Below are 18,993 nucleotides of genomic sequence, written 5' to 3' on the forward strand. Positions count from 1 at the left end.
GGGACGCACGTGCCACCCATGCTCCCCACCCCCCACCCACCCCCTGGATGAGCCACCTGCAGCTCCATACCTCTCCCCACCCCAGCCCCATGCACCGCTCTGGCTGGGCAGCACCCTCAGCCACTCCCTCCCTCACTATGGGGGCCTCAATCTGCACCCCTCCAGCCACTCCCCATAGACTTACCTGCAGAGAGTTGCTCTCCAGGCTGCCTGGCTGTATTTCCCGGCCACCTGTATGTATGCGGGAGTGCACATGCATGTAGCACTCCCTGCATCCCACTTCTGGCATCCCCTTGCAGGCTGGAATGCTGCCATCCTGCAAGGGAACCCCCCACCCTCCCCCCCATTTCCCTGTCCCTGCAGACACTGAATCTGGGACAAATGCTGTCCTGGAGCCGTGCAGCCTGGGACTTGGGACTTCAGGTTCCCATTCCAGAACTGTCCTGCCCAGTTAGGGATGCGTGGTCACCCTATACTGTGGTAAGAAGTCTACTGAAAAAATGAGATAGTGATATTGAAAGTAGTGGACTAAGAATTCATTATTTAGTATTTAAAGATTTAAAAAAAAGGTATAACTGTTTGAAGTTGAACAGAATGGCTGAAGATGTTTCCTCTGGCATCTCTAAACCAATAATGGTAGATGCCAGGGGCAGTAATGAATAGGGGATAGATCACTCTGGATCAGTGTTCTTCTTTTAAAGCATCCATTCCTGCCACTGTTGGAGGCAGAATACCGGGCTCTGTGGACAATTAGCCTGACCTGGTATGCCACTTCTTATGTTCCTCTGTAACTGTTAGTTGGAGGATACAGGTGGATGTATGTAGAGGTTTTGTTAGTTGACAAAATGATTTGCATTTAGCTAGATCAGGGTTGCTCAACCGCTGCCCCGTGGGCCAGATATGACATACAAGACTGTCTGCAGGTCCAGAAATTTTGTTATGGGGAAATGGTGGCAATTAACATTGCTGCCTGTCCCCCACCAGCAAATTTCCAAACCCCAACATGGCTGCATCAGGCTGCTGCATTGGGCCCTGGCCCTGTGTGGAGGGATCAGGTCCCAGCCACATCCACCCCATGCAGTTAGATTGGGCCTTGGCTGGGCTGGTTCCAAGCAGCTGGATTGGGCCCAAGCTGGGCCAGTACCATGTACAGATCCAGTCTGTGGACTGGATTAGGTTCACAGACTAACCTGGCATCACTCGACTGACCCAGAAAACAAAAAATGTTGGGCACCACTGAGCTAAATGGCTTGTGTGGTTTGCAAATCATAATCTGTGTTTTTTGCAAACCACTGAAGCCAACACTCAGAGTAGGACCTCACTACTCCTGGATATAACAAGTTTATTTGGGGAGGTGTATGGATGACTGGTACTGAGATGCTAGGAGTTGTATTTTTAGACCCTTTTTTCCAAAAAAGTTAGACTAACAACGATTGGTTTACCTGGTCAAAGAAAGTAATTCAGTCTCTGAAATATTTTACCTCACTGTCATGTTTTCCAAAGATGCGTACAAATGCATGGGGCTGCTGGGAAATGGAATCCACTGACAGCCATATCTGGCCTGCCCCTGTTATACACCCCTATGGTATCATGGTTTTGATGCACTTTGTAATACATTGAATTAATGCCTGTCCATACCCTATGCTTCCTAAAGTGATTTTTGTTTCCACAGGATGTTAAAAAAAAAAGGAAAAGCTGAGTTTACTATGATCCTCTCTTAACATTGTATGTAATAGGAAAATAACGTTTTTAAGTTTCCATTATTATTACCAATTCAGTCACCTAATTGCATGATTTTGCTTTATGGAGATAAGCAGGTGTGCACAGTTACGTACAGCTTATGCTATTTCTACTTTTTAAAGAAAACCATCTCAGATGGCAATGCTGTTCCAGAAACACAAATCTTGAAGGTTCACTTTAGGACAGGGGTCTGCAGGACTCAAAATCCACTGGCCAGATCTGGCCCTTGAAGCAGTTTTATCAAGCCTGGGAAGCTAGGGTGTTGGCAGCAGTTTGGTGGCAGGGGGGTCTGTGGAGGTGCTGGGTTGCAAGCAGCAGTCTGCCTTTAGATCAAGCTCTGTTAACTTGTCCCACTAGTCCTAAAATGTTACTGATCTTTTAGGAAGCAAGATGATTAGGGGATTGATAATGAGGTATAGAGCTTCTCAGATGCAAGTGTTAAATTTAAAATGGAGTTCAGGGTTATGAAGACCATATTGCTGTTTGGTGGCAATTGAAATGAGTTATCTTACTTTTACTCTAAGTCTAGATCACTTAAATTATAATCACAAGAAGCACCTGGGCTGGCAACTGTTCATCAGCCAAATAGAAGCTGTCTTATTCTCTCATCCCTTTCTGTTAAGTGAGGCATGTGAGTGAGTGTGGGGGGGAATGTGCACTAATTCTGTGTCTGCTGTACCTAGTATAAATGAACAGGTAACCAGAGAAATGTAGTCACAGGTTGACCAAAGCTTTCATAGACACTATATTCAGGATTTTATTTAAAAGGAATCTCATGCCTTTTTTTTAAATTCATACAAATCTGTGAAATACAGGAAATAACATTTTAAAGTTTAAGCTAGGCAGGTTTATATATGCTGCCAAGTCTTAGCTATGGCTTGCTTAAAATAGCAGCCTTTATAAGGGGTAAACTTCCTACAGTTGCTTTTAGCAATGAGGTTGCTTTGCTGTGATTCCATTTGCATTCCTGCTATGTTTCTGATTAATTATGTCCTCTATAGAACTAGAAAAGTGTTGGGCTTTTTTGGGTGTCTGTCATTTACAGCAAGTCTCTTTCATTTGACTACATGCTGGGCTGCAGGCCACGACAGAAGAATTCGTCCCATCGCAGAAGGAATTGGAAATGTTTGTGTTCTACCACACTTCTAAAGCACTTCACAGGTGTAGATCCTGGGGAAAGTGTTAGGTGTACCAAGGATAGCTGCACAGTGTTCCCCTGCCTTAGTCTGGTTAAATATGCAAAAGAATAATTTTGTCCTGTCTGGCAAGGTTTAGAAGTCATTTTCACTTTACTAAAAAAATTAATTTAAAATATAATTAATATAAATTAGCATACTAAAATAGTGCCTGAAGATTAAACTTCTAATAGGTCATATGTAGGCTTGGCAGAATTCAATTTTTATTCTTTTAATAATTTTGACGGCTAAAATCAGTATTTATCTTTAAGCATTTATTTAATTTTTTATTCATTTAAATTACCCTCAGAAAGATATTCCACCTCCTGAATGGGGGGGGGGAAGAGACCAAGAAAACACCAAAAAGTGTGTATCCTTTCTAACTGGAGCCTTTCTGTCCACATACCAGTCTCACCAGTCATATTTGCTGAGTGCCTTGAGATATTATATTAACCTCTCTACTTAGCCTCCTTTTACAATCTCTCTCCAGTTCTCTGCAGCTGAGTTGTCCCACTTGGGCATCAGAAACTCCTTGCTGCAGCTTTGCACACCTTTCTCCATGTCCCTGCTTCCAGTCTGGCTTGAATACTCCCCCCCAGGCTTTGGGTAGAGATTTAAGTAGCCTGTTATCTCCCTCCAGCTTGCTTCCCTCTTTAAACAGACCAGCCTTCTATACTCTGGCCTGCCACTACCTTCTGTCTTTCTCACTCTTCTTTGATTATTAACGGTGGAAATAATTTTTCATCAATCTGAGTGTGAGGTGAAATCATTGTTTACCTATTAAAATCAAATTCTGCCAAACCTAGTTCATTTGCTGTCATTGATCAAGCCCAGATCAAACAAGCCTGCGACTTACTTTTTCCTCTGTGACCTGCTCAGCCAATTGAAGGACACTTTAGGTTTGGTTCATTGTTATGTTAAAACATCAAGAGAAGGCTGAGGGGGATCTTGTGGCAGTATACAGATTCACTGGGGGGAGGTGGGGCACAGCAGGGAATAGAAGATGCTTTGTTTACCAGAGCACCCCTTGGAATAACCAGGAACACTGGCCACAAGCTGAAAGAGAGCAGATTTAAGTTGGACATAAGAAATAACTTCTTCACGGTTAGGGTTGCCAGAATCTGGAATGGGCTTCCAAGGGAGGTGGTGCTCTCCCCTACTTTGGGGGTCTTCAAGAAGAGACTGGACAAGCACCTGGCTGGGGTCACATGACCCCAACACTTTTTCCTGCCCAGGGCAGGGGATTGGACCCAATGATCCATTGAGGCTGCTTCCAACCCTAGCATCTATGAATCGCTGCTAATTTCCTTTTGCCATTCTGCCAAGTCAGCATCTCATTCTGCATGCGTCCATGTCCTGAATATCTTGAGCAGTCGTTGCCAACATACTAAATTATTTGCTGGTCCCGTCCTAATTGCTCCATTTGCACATACTGTGAACAAATCTAGAATATGAACTAAAGTTTTCTGAGGTAGGAGTAATGTACTAATTTACCATGATACCTAGTTTCTAGTGTTACACTTTGGTGTGAGGTTTTTTTCTTGGTAGTAGTGAGTGTATGTATTTCTCAGATTTTGGTTAGTAACATTGTCCATTACAGAGATTCTCCTGAATGCTGAATCTTCTGAATTTTTAATATCTCAAGGCTCTCGATGGGTATTAATGAAAAAACTTTACATCTCCTAAAGTAGAGGAACAGACCTATACCCAATTCATAAAAGGGGAAAAATAAGATAAAGAGAAGTAAAGTGACTTGTCTAAGGCCAATGCAGCAAGGCTGTGGAAAATTACAACTTGTAATTTACCTACCAGTTTGTCCTTATCTTCAAAAATGAAAATTCAGGAAGCATTTAAAGTAAAACCATACTTGTTTTGCTCAATCTGAGAATAGGGTGAATATTTACAGGGTCTCATGCTAGAAAGAACTGGCTTGATGGAGTATAATTTTTAGCAATGGAATGGGAGTTCTACATAAGCCTCTAACAATTTCTAATGTTAACAGTCAGAAGAAAAAATTAAAATACTACGTTTAAATATGAGTTCTGAACAATGGTTAAGTCATCATCTTAAAAGTACAGGGGTTTTTTTTCATGGCAGGCATTGTTACCTGTTGAACTTTGACTACTGTGCTGATGAAAATGGGAGTAGTCTTTCTTTAAGACTAAGCAGAAACAGTCAAAAAGCCCAAGGCTTAACCAGTTCAAAATCTGCAGGTTTCTGTAAACTGCCTAGAAGATTAAACTGATTAGAAAATGAACTGACGTTTACTTTTCAAACCCAAAAAGCAGCCAGACCCCTGCAGGGACCTATACCAGGAGTTGAGGGGGTGCTAGAGCACACCCCCCAGCCTGCTGGCCACTGCAGAGAGCTGGGAAATGAGCGTGTTTTTGTTTTGTTTTTTCCCGAGCCACATTCCCTCTTCAGTCTCTAGCTAGCTGAGGAGGGGGCGTGGGGGGAAATGCCCCACCACTGGACCTCCAGCCAGGGTCTCCCCGGTGCTGGGGGAGGGGGGAAGCCCCCAGTGGGGCATTTCTTCTTCTCCTCTCTTCCCTTCTTCCCCCCTGCTTACCTCCCCCTCCCCACCCGGAGCCAGGAGTTGGGCTGATAACATGGCCATGTGCCCTCCTTGGCCTGTGGGCTGACTGAGGGAGTGGGGGGATGCCTCCTCCCCAGCTCTGGACCCCCACTCAGGTTGTGATGGGCACAGGGGGGGAAGCCCGCAGTGGGGACCATTTTTGCTCCCTATTCCCTCCTCAGCTGGCCCGCCAGCTGGGGAGGGAGCATGGCCAGGTGATTGCCCCAGCTCCTGGCTTAGGCGGGGGGTGGGGGAGTAAAGCCCCCACTATGGGCTTCCTTGCAGCTGGGAGCTGGGGAGATCATCCAGCCATGTGCCTACCTTGACTGGATGGCTGGCTGAGGAGGATGTGGGGGAAAAAATGTCCCCTGCTTCCTCCCAGCTCCATACCCTCAACTGGGCTGTGCCAAGTCCAGGGGGAGCCTGTAGTGTGGGTCATTCCCCTCCTCCTTCAGTCAGCCTGCTGGCCAGGGAGGGGCATTGGCTGGGTGATTGCCCTGGCTCCCAGCTGTGGGAAAGCCCACATTGGGGGCTTTACTTCCCTGGCTTGAGCCAGGAGCCAGGGCACCAACCCAGCCATGCCACCTCCCTGGCTGGCTGGCTAAGGGGGGCGGGGGGCGGGAATGGCCCTTCCCCCGCATTCCAAGCCCTCAGCCAGGCTGTACCCAGCATGGGGGTGGGGAAGTGTGGAACCTGAAGTGGGGGATTTACTCCCCCCACCTGAGCTGGGAGCCAGGGTGATCACCCAGCCATGCCCTCTCTCCAGCTGGCAAGCCCCCTGAGGACAAGTTGAGGCAGAATGGCATCCCCTCCCCCCTTCCCATCCAAACCCCCAACCAGACTGGGCCTGGCATGGGTGGGGAAGCCCACAGTGTGGGGCTTTACTCCACACAGACCAGCTGGGAGCCAGGCCGATTTCTCCCGACAAAGGGGGTGAGGCTAAGGGAATCCCTTCAGCTCCTGGTTTCTGGGGATGGAAAGGCCTCTGCTGACAGCTGGGGCTAGGCCAGCTCTGCTCCACTGGAGCAGACAGCACAACCCAAGGCTGCAAGCATCCTGGGATGCTGGAGTACTGTGAGTTAAGTTGAATCAGGAGGAGATCTGGGACAGAAGTTCCTTAAACCAGTTTGACCTAAATCAGTTAAGTTTGATACTACATTCATCTAGTTTTATCTTAAACCAGTTTCAGCCATTTTGAAAGAGGTTTAAGTGCCCTGAATTTCTGTTCTGTTACAGGGTTATACTGGTTCATGGTCACTTCAACCGATTTATGTACGACTTCTGTCCATAGCCTAAATGCTCTGCATGATGCACCTTTTAAAGTGAAGATAAATGCTCAGTGGGGCTCATCTGCCTGTGGAGCACAGAGGCTGGGAAGAGCTGGGCTGCAGCAGTTTTACCCTCTTATTTGGCCACTGCCTTTCTGACGAGAACAAATTTAAAGGGAGTTGAGTTATTTTTTCTTTTCAGCTCTGGGCATTATAAGCACCTGGCTTGCTTTTCAGACTTTTACTTAAAAAGATTGGTCAACTAGCTTCAGAGTAGAATTTGAAAGTAACCTGCCTTCCAGCAGGGCAACAAGGGCCCACCATGCTCAAGCATTTATTAATATGCCTCTGTTGTGGAACAAGAAGAGAACGAAAAAAATGTTTGAATTGCATCTGAGAGCAGCTGCAAAGAGAAACTAAATAAATACTGAAGCAGAGAGAAGTGGTTGGCTGTGTAGGCTGATGTTAGGCAGAAGGCAGGGCAGTGTGGCACCTTATAGACTACCTCTTTGATTTTCATTTGGTGTGCTGCAGCACCTGGCCCCCATGCCAGGAGGTAAGGGATTATTCCTCATCCCTCCCAGTGCTAGGCACCTTAGCATCGCACAAACAAGTGGTGCCCCGAGCTGCTCCCTGCCCTCTGATGGCTCCTGCATTGGCTCCCAGGAGTGTGCTGTGCTGTGCGCACAGATGGGCAGACAGTGGCCATGGGGCTTCAGGGCTGTACCTTTCAGCCCTACTTGTCCCCCATTCCTTCCCACCTCTTCCTATGCTCCCAGGGCTGGTGGGAGGGGCTGCAAGTGCACGTGGCTCTGATCTGCTAGCTTTGAAGCCTTGGAAGAGCAGTGCTTGCCCCATCAGGTACAGGCCATAGATAGGGTAGATAGTCACAAAAAGAGGGCATGGTAGGGGATGGTCTGGCTTTCCACCTTCCCCCACCTGCCCATCACTTGGCACCAGCTAGCTTCTAGCTCTTTCTCAGCCTGGGTGCCCCTAAATTCTGAAAAAATTTGAAGGCTTTTCTTGAGACTAAAAAGGTTGAGAACCACATTTCATATGTCTCTCTGACTGAATTAGTCTATAAGGTACCATCTGCACTGCCTTCTGTCTAAATATTGAAGTGTAAGGTATGGGGGGAGCATACATTGAAGAAATAATAGTTCTATAATATAATTTTCTACTTTTAATCATTCAGGCTAGTATGAACTACTCTTCCCATTCTGAACTTATTTTTGTAATGAAAAAAGATGTGTTGTTTTTTTCCCAGCCATTTTTTTTAAATGTGGGTTTTTCTTTTGTTTCAGAGTCATGATAAAAATATTAAAGTACTCCAGGGTATGTTTTATTGGCCCATTTGCACTCACCCTTCTTCCTCACAAAGCACTGAAGGCATGTATTAATAGACCAATAAAACATGCCCTGTCACGTCCAAGATATCTGTTAAAACTTGCATCAGTCAAATGCAGGATATTTTGTAGGTTAACTGTATTCCTACTGTTAGGGAGAGATCCATAATTTTATTTCTGGTTTATTCTCTATTTGTTGTTGTTGTTATTTTATTATTATTTTCTCCTTTTATCTTTTTTGTGTGCGATGCTGTCAGATCATCTGATTAAAACTCAAATGTTGAGAAAATTCTAAATGAAAATATACTAAGCATGTTGTGGATTGTCTTGATACTAATGAAGATTAGACCACAGTTTGATGTGTAAAGCAATCACTTAGTTTGATCAGGTTGTGCAGGAATAATCTGGCAAAGGAGTTGTTATTCTGTATCTAGATAATTAAGTTATAAAATACTCCAAATTTTTTATTCAGAAGAAGTGACTTCTGGTACTACCCATTTTTTCATATGTATTTATGTAGCTACCAGCTGATTCTTCCCTAGCGGGACAAATAAAACAGTTGAGCTATTTTAAGATGGTGCCTTGAAGGGCATAAATTTTAAGTGCTAGTTTGTGTTAAATATATAGAAGTGTTTCATATTTGCCACCATAGATGTGCTAAAAGGCCATTCCTAACAGCAATAGGTAGTAAACAGCTTGGAGCAAAACACGTAATGATCTTATAGAAGAGTTTTCTATGTCTCATTGTCTTGGAAGTTTATTTCTGCAGTTTAAGCACTGTCCAAGAAAGCTTAATGGCTACAAATCTCAGCAAGCCAATTTCATTTTAAAATCTAAACAGTAAACATGTTTATAAAACAAAAACATTTTTACTGATGCTTGTGTTTGTAAATGGGGATGATATCAACTTAAAGGTTTGCCATTTGCAATTACAATGCTGCAAAATGAATTTTTAAAATTTAAATGATTTACAGTTATTCAGTGTAAAAAGTGACAACGTTATTTACTTTGGCTTGATTTTTCATACTACTATGGTAAAGAGAGAACAAATATTTTACACAAAGTAGTCCACATGGTACTAAACCCACTGCTAGGATTTTGTACATTTCTGAGAGTTATTTTAATTTAACTCACAAAAATTGCTGGATTGAAAGGTTCGGCGTTCATTGTCTTCCACGGTGCCTGGCCAGAGTTCACCCATTTCTGATAGGTTTACCTTTCCCAATGGGAAGGGTGTGTCACTCTCTTCTTTTTTTTTCTTTTTTTTTTTTTTTGGCTTTTTCTGACACAGCCAACGGTAGTGCCAATTGTGCTTTGACTTTTCTTAAGGCTAGAAATAGATATCATCGAATGGAATGATTCAGCTGTGCTGTGATGTGCCATGGCCAGGGATCCTGGTTTTCCGTGATAAAAAATCACAAATTCTCTGCTAAAAAAATTGCAAAATCTCTGATAAAAATCCTAAAATTTGTGTTTAAAATTAAATGCCCACCCATAGCGCTGCTGGTGTCCCTCACTCCCCCCTAACCTTCCAGCCCTGCTTGTGCCCCTTGGCTGTGGGGCCAAGGACCCAGATCTGCAGGCCTCTGCCCCCAGTGGAAGGCAGTGGCTGCTACAGCAGGAGTATGAGCCAGCTCCCCCCCTGCTGCTGCAGGCTCGGGCAGGGCCAGCTCCCAGTGGCAGCGTGTACTCCTGGGGAGCAGGGGGGACCTGCACCCCCCAGATCTGTGTGAGGGGTGGGGGCAGGGCAGATGTGCACTGCCCCCATGCACAAAGAAGAAGTGTGGCCAGGGCAGCATGGAGCTTGCAGCGGCAGGCAGCTTTTGTGCGTGGCCCTGCTGTGCCCTGCCGCGCCAGTCGTGCACACTGCGCTCTGGAGAGCCTGGGAGAGGGCAGCGGGGTGGGAAGCACAGCTTTTGTGACCCAGGGGTTGCATCTGGCCAGGCACTCCAGTTGGCAGGGGGTTTGCAGCCTGCCTGCTTCCAGCCAGAGTGCTTGGCTGGCTGGAAAACCCCGCAGCTCCAGGCCAACTGCAAACCCCACCTCCCAGCTGGCGTGTCTGGCTGGGGAGTGCCAAAGCTGGTGGGGGCTGAGGGAGTGGAGAGGTTTGCAGCTAGCCGGGAGCAGGGGGGGTTTCCAGCCAGCCAAGCACTCTGGCGGGGAGCAGGGAGGCTGCAAACCCGCTCCAGGCTGGAGTGCCTGGCTGGCTGCAAACCTCCCTGCTCCCTCAGCCCCTAATCAGCTTCCCCCTCAGCCCTGCCCCACAACCCCCAAGCCCCATTGACCTCTATCAAGAAGAGTGAGCCTGAAGCAGTTTCTGGTAAGTGTGTGTGTCAGGCCCTGCACTTCCCCCCTGGCTTCCTCGCCCCTTTTGCAAACAGCTCCCGGAGGCTGGGGCTCTGCCAGCCTGAAGAGCTCTTTTTAGAAAGGGGGAAATCCGTGGGTTTCTCTTCTAAAAGGGAAAATCTGTGTTTTCTCTGATAAAAATGGGAAATCCATGGTTTTCTCTGTTTTTCTGTGGGAAACAGAAAACCAGGATCCCTGGTCATGGCACACCTGATTTGCTTCACTGGTCAAAACACACATCACTCCTTGTCCCACCCTTGATGGTGCAGAAAAAGGGGTGACATGATCTCTTCACTTTCCCCACTCTGGCCCATTCGTTTGGAGACTGCCAGTTGTTCCCTCACTCAGCCAACTGGCTGAGCTGATAAAATGCCAGGAGGTGATAGACATCCACCGCAGTAAAGCATCAGAGTCTATTACTATCTTTGGTTCCGTCACTGATTTTTCTGTTGTATCCCAACAAAGGGTAAGGCCTCCTATTTCCTCAGCATTTGTGCCGCCTTAAAAATGTTTAAGGTGGCACAAATGAGAAATCAAACAATGTCTGTTTCCATCTTCGAAATCTTAAGTATATAGGAAAAAATGGAAAAGGCTTCTCTGACTAGTACCTGCACTATTTTAGCTCCCATGTTCATATACTGGTACATATAATCAGACATTTCCCTTTAGAGCATGCTTCCTTCTGTGACAAGAAGATTTTCAGTGTCTGTGTTCAAAGTATCAGAACATTGCACTGCCTTTTCCAACCTAAAAGTTTGACTTGTATTTCGTATGCCTAGATTTTCAAACAAATTCCAAAGTTGTGTAACATTTTTGGTAAAGTTTTGTTTTTTATAGGTAAGTTATATAGGTTTTGGCCAAAAGACATGTCTTATATTTGTTATTCAGGAAAACTAGCTTTTTAAGTTACTACATTTGTTTTAAGCACTTGGACACAATGATTTCATGAAGTTACAATATGACCAATATGAAGACAAGTCAAGTGGGAGTTAAAATAAGTCATTACAAAATCACTATTAGAAATGCATTCATCATCCAGGAAACATCAATAAGTGACTCTCTGAGTAAGTTGCTTCCAAGTAAAAGAAACTAAGAGTAGCATCCTTCAACAGCTTGTTTGGAAATTTCTTTTAAAATTAAATATATTTGAGTGAAAAAGGATTAAGCATTTTTAGTTTCTAGTACAGCTGCTTGTGCATCATTTTTGACATTCTGCCAGTCATGAAAACTTGTATGTATTCAGAGATGAACTAAGATATTACAACACAAATATTATAGTAAAATGAGACCTAACTAAAGTTTAATCTTGACTTGGTAAATTGTTATCACATATAGTGCAAACATGTGGTTTTCCCATTCTTTTCCCCTTCCTCATATAAATTAATGGTGTGTCTGAAAGCAATTGAATCTTGATACATTGTTTGGTTACTTGGTATTGCGGAATTCTGCTAGTTTTCCCATCAGTCTCGTATTATCTTCTCCCTTGTAATGCAGCGCTCTGGCAGTATCCACAAGGGAGGAAGATTAGAGCTGAATGGAGGGATTTCATTTCGTTTGCTACCAATTTCATGACAGATAATACCTTGCTAGAAAATTATGGGGTCACACAGATTTAGTTCTTATTCATTTTTCACTAATTTAATTGAAGTAACTTTGGGGGGGGGGGGAGGAGGCTTGTTAGCTTTTTAATTTTTTTTTCTCATTTTACATTTAGGCTCAAACTGAGCTACAGAATTAAATGCGTTGAGAAATTAGGTTCAGTATTTAAGTTTAGAAGCTTTCTCTCTGCCTATTCATTTATCATCTTTGTTTCTTTATTTTATTCTTACCTTTTGTATCTGACTTTTATATTAAGAGTGCCTCCATAGGGATTTTTTTAAAAAGTTCAAGGCCATTTTTAAATTCCTTTGCAGTGTATAAAAAAGGCAAGACTGTTGCATATTTTTAAAATTATATTTGTGTGTATGTGTGTGTGTGCGCGCAATATATATACGCACAAACATTAGATAGAACCTGTATTATTTCTTTTAAATTCTATATATGTATATGTGTATATACACACACTCTATATATAATGTGTGTATACATACTGTATAATGCTGTGTGTGTGTGTGTGTACTAGATAGAACTTGTATTTCTTTTAAAGTGTGTGTGCACGTAATTTAAAAGAAATACAGGTTCTATCTAGCATTGAAGACTGACTGAAAAAATTATGATAATACTGCATGAGCCAAGAGAGTTAAAATTGAATAATTGAGAGGGAAACTGATTTTTGGACAAGTTGCTTAAAACTCCTATTTTTTTAGTTAGTCGAAATTATAATTTAATAAACTTTCTAGATTGAAACCTATGTTAAAGGTTTAGCATCCTTCACTCTGTTTAAGGCGGTAAAGTTCACAAGAATAAAATCCATCAGAATCTTCCACGGAAGACCAGACTACATTTCTGATATTTGATATGCCTTTGAGAGAGAGGAGGGGGAAAAAGTTTTCATACCTTCCTTATTTTTAAGAAAGAAGCAATTCAGATGCATCTCTTAAATAGTTATACTGTCTTCTCATTAAAATGCCATGTATTAATAATAGGTTTTTCTTAAAAATAACTTGCATATTCTATATATTAATAATAGAAAAGATTGTACTGTGGCACTCAATGTAATCATATAGTAACTTCACATGTCACTCATTACAAGTACCACTGCCTGCTTATTTAAAACTTCCAGGTTGTCTTTTGCATCCATCTGTGAGGTTTTAGTGAAAATACCAAAAACATTTTTCCTAGTAATTCAGTGAAAGCATGATTATAATATCCACTAATGTTCATAATATTCTGAATTAATTCAGGTAAGCAGGCCCTGATGAGCTTCATCTAGGGTACTAAAGGAACTGGCAGAGGAGATCTCAGAGCCCTTGGCAATAATCTCTACAAAGTTGTGGGAGATGGGTGAGGTACCAGAGGACATAGCGAGCCTGTTTTTGCGTTAGGAGAAAAAAAGAAAACAAGGTGGACCTGGGGAATTCTAGTTCAATTGGCCTTACCATGTTACCCAAGAAATTACTGGAGTATATCATAAGGAGGTCCATTTACAAGCATCTGGAGGAGAAAAAGCCGATCTCAGGCAGCCAGCATGGATTTACCTTAAACAAATTGTGCTAATCTTTACTTTGGTGGATGTGAAGGAGGAATACTGTAGATATAGTATATCAGGACTTCAGCAAGGCGTAACAGCCCCACATGAACTTCTTATAAACAAATTGAAGAAATGCATGCTAGACAACACTGTTACAGGGTGAATGGACAACTGGACTAATAGCTACAAACAAAAAGTAATTATAAATGGATCCATGTCAGAATGGTGGGACATTTCAAGTGCAGTCCCAGAGGGGCCTGTCCTGGGTCCAGTGCTGTTCAGCTTTGTTTAATAACTATTTGAATGCTGGAATAGAAAGCTTCTCGAGCAAATGTTTAAACAACGTGAAACTGGGAAGACTTGCAAACACAAAGGACAAGTGTGCATTTTAGAAGAATCGTAATAGATTGGCAAGTTGGACTGTAGCTAACAGGATGAACTTTGGGTGCTACTACTTAAAAAGAAGCATCAAAAACAAATACAAAACGGGTGAAAACTGGCTGTGTGGCAGCACTGTAGCAAAGGATCCAGGAGTCTTGGTGGATCACGTACTTGATATGAGTCAGCATGGAGCTGCAAAGAAATGTTTCCCTCCCTTCTGTTGCTACGTCAGGTTTTTTCTGCCTTCCTCAGAAGGTTTCAGTGTTGGCTAGAGTCAGTGCCCCAGTGCTGACGCTCCTGCCAGGACTAAAATCTGGAGGTTATTGGTTAGAGGGTCGTGCCCCTCTTCTTAGGGTCACACCAGTCCACCACATATTTAGTCAGAAAGGAAGTTTATTGCATGGCCAGATTGTAGGGGTTTGTGTCAGTGGGGATTTTGTGGAGATTTTCACTTTCCTCTATATGGGGGAACCTTTTCCTTTTCCTTGGATCTCTCAAGTATATTTTAACAACCCTCACAGTAGCAGGACATTGACTGCTATTGTCCCCCTGCTTTACTGGTGGTGTTAAGGTGCTATGCCTTGTGGTTGTGTGACAGGGTTGATTTGTTTAGTTTGTTAGCAGTAGATTAGAGAAGGATTTGCATGGGATAGGAATGAGCCTGCCTCAGGCAGAAGGTCAGACCATGTGACCTCCAGAGGTCCTTTCCAGCCTTATTTTCGTATGATTCAATGTGTAGCAATTTGGAGGCAGGCCTATAGAAATGTCACTGAAATTATTTTGGGGGGAGCTAGAAATGAAAAACTGTGTCAGCTTCAGCAAGTAAAACTTGCTGTAACACTTATGTTTTCCATTGCTTCCGTGAAGAGCACTACTTACAGAAGTGATTGGTTTTACGTAGTTTATTGAGGTCCAGACTGTTTGGCAGTCATATAATATTAGCTGCATTGCTAATTTCCTATATTTGATACTGTTACAGTTGTAGCTTGTTCATTTTAGCTTTAATTTCATTTTCAGGAGACCCGTTTTACAGATGATATTGGAATATCAACTTGGACAGAACAGATTTTCCTATCCCATAGTGCCTTGCTGGCAAAGAGCTGTAGGGCTGCAATGGAATTGGCAAAGCATGATGCAGAGATCCAGAAGATGGCATTTCAATATGGAAAGCACATGTCTATGAGTCATAAGGTATGCCCTTTCTCCTTTCAGTATTTTAAATACTGAAACAGTTCATGAGAATTTTCTCTAATGTCTCTGATTCTCACTTTTGTTTGGTCTTCTTTATCTCAGGCCAGACTACACTACTGACCTTTTTCTGGCAGGTCAGGGTTGCAAAAGAGTTTGTTTCACTTGGGCAAGGAGGGTGGTTTTACTACATCTGTCAAAAGCAAGCTTTGCTGGTATAACCATTCACACTAATGGAAGACTGCCAAGGAAATTTACTGGTGGTATCCTACACCAGTAAAACACCGCTAGTGTAGTTACAGAGCATTAATGTTTTACAAATGCTTTAAAATTAATTAATGCATAATTATCTGATGTAAACAGTGTGTATAACAATCTGATTTTTATGCAGTCACTGTTTATAAAATATTCAGTATGTCAGAAATGAAATATTGCATCAGCTCCAGAAAAACAGAATATATGCTTCTACCATCCACAGCTGTGAAACACAGCATCCTTCCCATGACTGCTCACTTTCTTATACCAACAACCCTGTCTTCACCAGCTACTCCCAATTGTTCCAGCCCCATTCCCCACTGGAGCAAACCCTCCTTTTGTCTGTTTGTCTCTGTAGCCTCTGAACAACCCCATTCCTCTCCACTGTGGAGGTAGAAGTCAGGGGATGGAGGTGAAGTACATCCATCAAAACTGCAGGCGACAGTTTAGGAATAGGGCCGGTGACTTGGAATTGGAACTGGCTTATGGGCTATGTGGTCCTGGGGCGCTCTGTTAATTCAACAAAAATGTTTTGATCCTCCCTTCTAGATACACCTGGACCTTCAGCCATTTATTAAAGGAAATTCTACTGACTCTGTGACCTTCAGTTTAAATTCTGCTCCTGCAGTTCTGCATCAGGAGTTCCTTGGAAGGGAAGCATGGATTAAGCAGATTAGAGAGGTAATTATAAATATCAGTTTTTCCATACATTTTAATTTTATCGTTCATTTTCTTCCAGGCTCTGGAAGGTTACAGTTTATCAGTGTTACATATGTCTCTTCATAGAGATAATGTTGTAATGCGTAGGTAAAGGTCATATATACAGACAAAACTGCCCTCCCCATTGTGTTTATTTGTCTCCCTTTGAAGAGTCTCTCAGCTCTTTGAATGCGGCTCCCTCTTCCCTTCTAGTAATTCCTTAACAGGGTAAGGTAATGGGAGAAGATGACTGTACTGCTTACTTCCATGTATTTGTATTATGTAACAGGGTTGGGGTCCGTGAATGGGTTTTCTATATGCTACTGCAGTATATATTAGTAACGATGCAAGAAGACCACCCAAAAGACCAAGACTAAGTGTATAATGTAGTGACTCTACCTCAGTACCTCAGTCAGACAGATTCCTCTCATCTAAACAGTCTTAGGAAACATACGTAGGAGCTCCTCCATTAGTTGTGTGGGTACCTCTGGTAGGAAGATTTTTGGTAATGAATGATGTCTTGTGGTGGAAACATTTTATTGCTGTTGATTAGGAAGCATTACATTCTCACTGACATCCTGCCATACTTCTAGCTTCTCTCTTTTCATGGAGTCTCAGAATAGCAGAGACTCCTGTTGCCTGAAGAAGGGTGACTGTGCCCGAAAGCTTGCTAAGAACTTAATTCCAACTACTCAGTTGGTCTAATAAAAGATGTCACATCTACTCAAAGAACCTTGCCTACCTGTCTCCTATACTTCGTTCTTCTTTGTGATGACTTCTTGGTGTCTGTAAATTGAATGATCTTTGGACACAGAAATTAAGTAACATCTATTTGATCAGAAACAAAGTAAAATTGCTACACAAATTAGTCCTGAGAGGCAATTCAAGAGATGAGAGAGAGCCCTGCCATAAATTTAAAAGCAAGTTACATGTAGAAATGTTCACTCAAAATGTGATCTCTGCTGCTATCTATTCTGCTCCCTAATTTAAAGGCAGTGCTGAAGGGCATAGGCCAAGGAGATGGGGGTTATGGGTATTTCTGCATGCATGACTATGGTTCAGAGTTTGCCTTCATATGTTTCTGGCAAAAGTTATCATCCCAGTAATGAGGAATGTCAGACACAGTCTCATAAGAGAATGTAACCTTGCTTTTGTGAAGGAAGAAATGTATTACTATATTTTCCTGCATATAAACTGCACCCTTGCCCTTAAGTCAGCTGGGGAAAAGTGGAGTGCACATTGTGCAAAGAAAAGGGTCTCAATGAGTCCAGAAAATTGGGGGAGAGGGCCAACTGTTTTGGCTCTGGGAGCCACTGAAATTAATGCTGCCACTGCTCCTTCCTTCCCTCCCCACTTGCTGCTGCAAATGTCCAAACCCCTGGGGAGCTTCCCTCTCCAGCTACACACCAGATCAGGACAGTGCATGGAGCTCCAGAGCCAGCTAATGGCTCCACTGCTGAACCCCTGTGCCAGCATGCCATATTAGCCCTGCCACATTAGTCCCAGAGTCAGTGTGCTGGATCAAGTCCTGGCACATGGGCCCCAAGCCCTGGACACATTAGATCTCTAGTGCTTACTCATAATAAGATTTTTTTTTTCCTTCTTGTGGCCTTCCAAAGATAGGGTGTGTGTTTATATTTGGGGGTGTGCTATGTGCAAGAAATACAGTATTTCTGTCCAAAGGGGAAGCTCCCTAATTTTAAAATCAGAGAATGGTAATATAGCAAATGGCTGACTAAAGAATCTTGAACTTCTATAACCTCAGCACAAGAGTAGTAAATGTTTTGAGTGCATAAGGATTGGATGAATGTGTTTCAGAAGCTTTCATAGATTGTGTTGTGATCCTGTCATCCTCTTCTAATTTCAATTTCTCTTATGCAGAATCCAGAATAGGTTGCAGAATTTCAGCACTGCTGTCTGTCCACTTGATAATTCTTTTTACACCAAAAGGGACATTGTAGAAGCACTACAGAAATTCTAACTGAAAGAAAACAGAGTAGTATTTTTTTTTCAGGCAAGCAGTTTGTATTTCCACTAGGTGCCATTATACCAAAATACCAAATGAAAGATCTTCTCAAGCAGGGATCAACAACCTATGGCTTGCTAGATCCAGCCTGTGAAGAGATTGGATCCAGCCTGCAGTAGTCCCCTGAAGCCAGTGGGGCGCCTGGGGCTCATGGGAGTTGCATCCCAGTGTCCCCAGTTTCCTTTTGTAGGCATCATGGCAAAGGAGAATTTTAAAGAGGGATCTGAAGGATAACAATGAAGATCAGCTCTCTCTCCTTCTCCCTATAATTAAAAATTAATCCAGTTATCTTCAATTCTCCTTCTCTTCCTGCTTCTCTTTCACTTTAATCTCTCCTCAGTTTATTGACAGGCTGACTTTTTTCTCTCCTTCTCACACCCTTCTACAAAAATTAGTACTTTTTTTCCAAACCTGTGGACTCTTAGCAGCGTTTCTTCAAAAGCGTAGTCACCACTTCTGTTTCCCCAATTCAGCACTCAATTCTTCTCCTTAGACAGTTACCATACTTGCCCTTTTGGCTGCTCTATCTGTAGCAGCAATCTGCTCCCTGGAGTAGTTTGTGAGGGAGTAATTCTATTGTACATCCTTTGGGTAGGAGGAAGAATTCCAGAACTCCTGGGGCTTGTGGCCTTTCCTAGACTAGGCTAAAGGCAAGGAAATCTTTCCTTTACAGTCCTGTGGTAGGAGCTGTTAGTGGCATAGTGTGGTTAATGATAATGCTGAGTTTAGGTATCGGAAGAAGTTTCAGGGCGGATGAACAGGAGTGTTCTTGGTCTGGCATTAGTAGGCATTGACCAAGAAAAAAAATAGGCAAAAAACACTTGTTGGATATAAAAAATGTACACAAATTGTACAAAATGCGTG

At 43.1% G+C, this 18,993-nt stretch overlaps 1 protein-coding gene across 1 annotated transcript in view; it reads left to right on the plus strand.

The window, feature by feature from the left end:
* Positions 1-18,993, plus strand: part of PDSS2 (decaprenyl diphosphate synthase subunit 2) — a gene marked incomplete at its 5' end in the record, with an annotated part of 214,902 nt that overhangs the window by 175,906 nt on the left and 20,003 nt on the right. The window contains 2 exons of the mRNA XM_019520233.1: positions 14,979-15,152; positions 15,954-16,085. Coding sequence (XP_019375778.1) covers positions 14,979-15,152; positions 15,954-16,085 — 306 coding nt within the window. The remainder of the gene's footprint in view (positions 1-14,978; positions 15,153-15,953; positions 16,086-18,993) is intronic.

This window comes from Gavialis gangeticus, unplaced genomic scaffold (assembly GCF_001723915.1).
Source record: "Gavialis gangeticus isolate Ggan-Ray unplaced genomic scaffold, GavGan_comp1, whole genome shotgun sequence".
Taxonomy (NCBI): domain Eukaryota; kingdom Metazoa; phylum Chordata; order Crocodylia; family Gavialidae; genus Gavialis; species Gavialis gangeticus.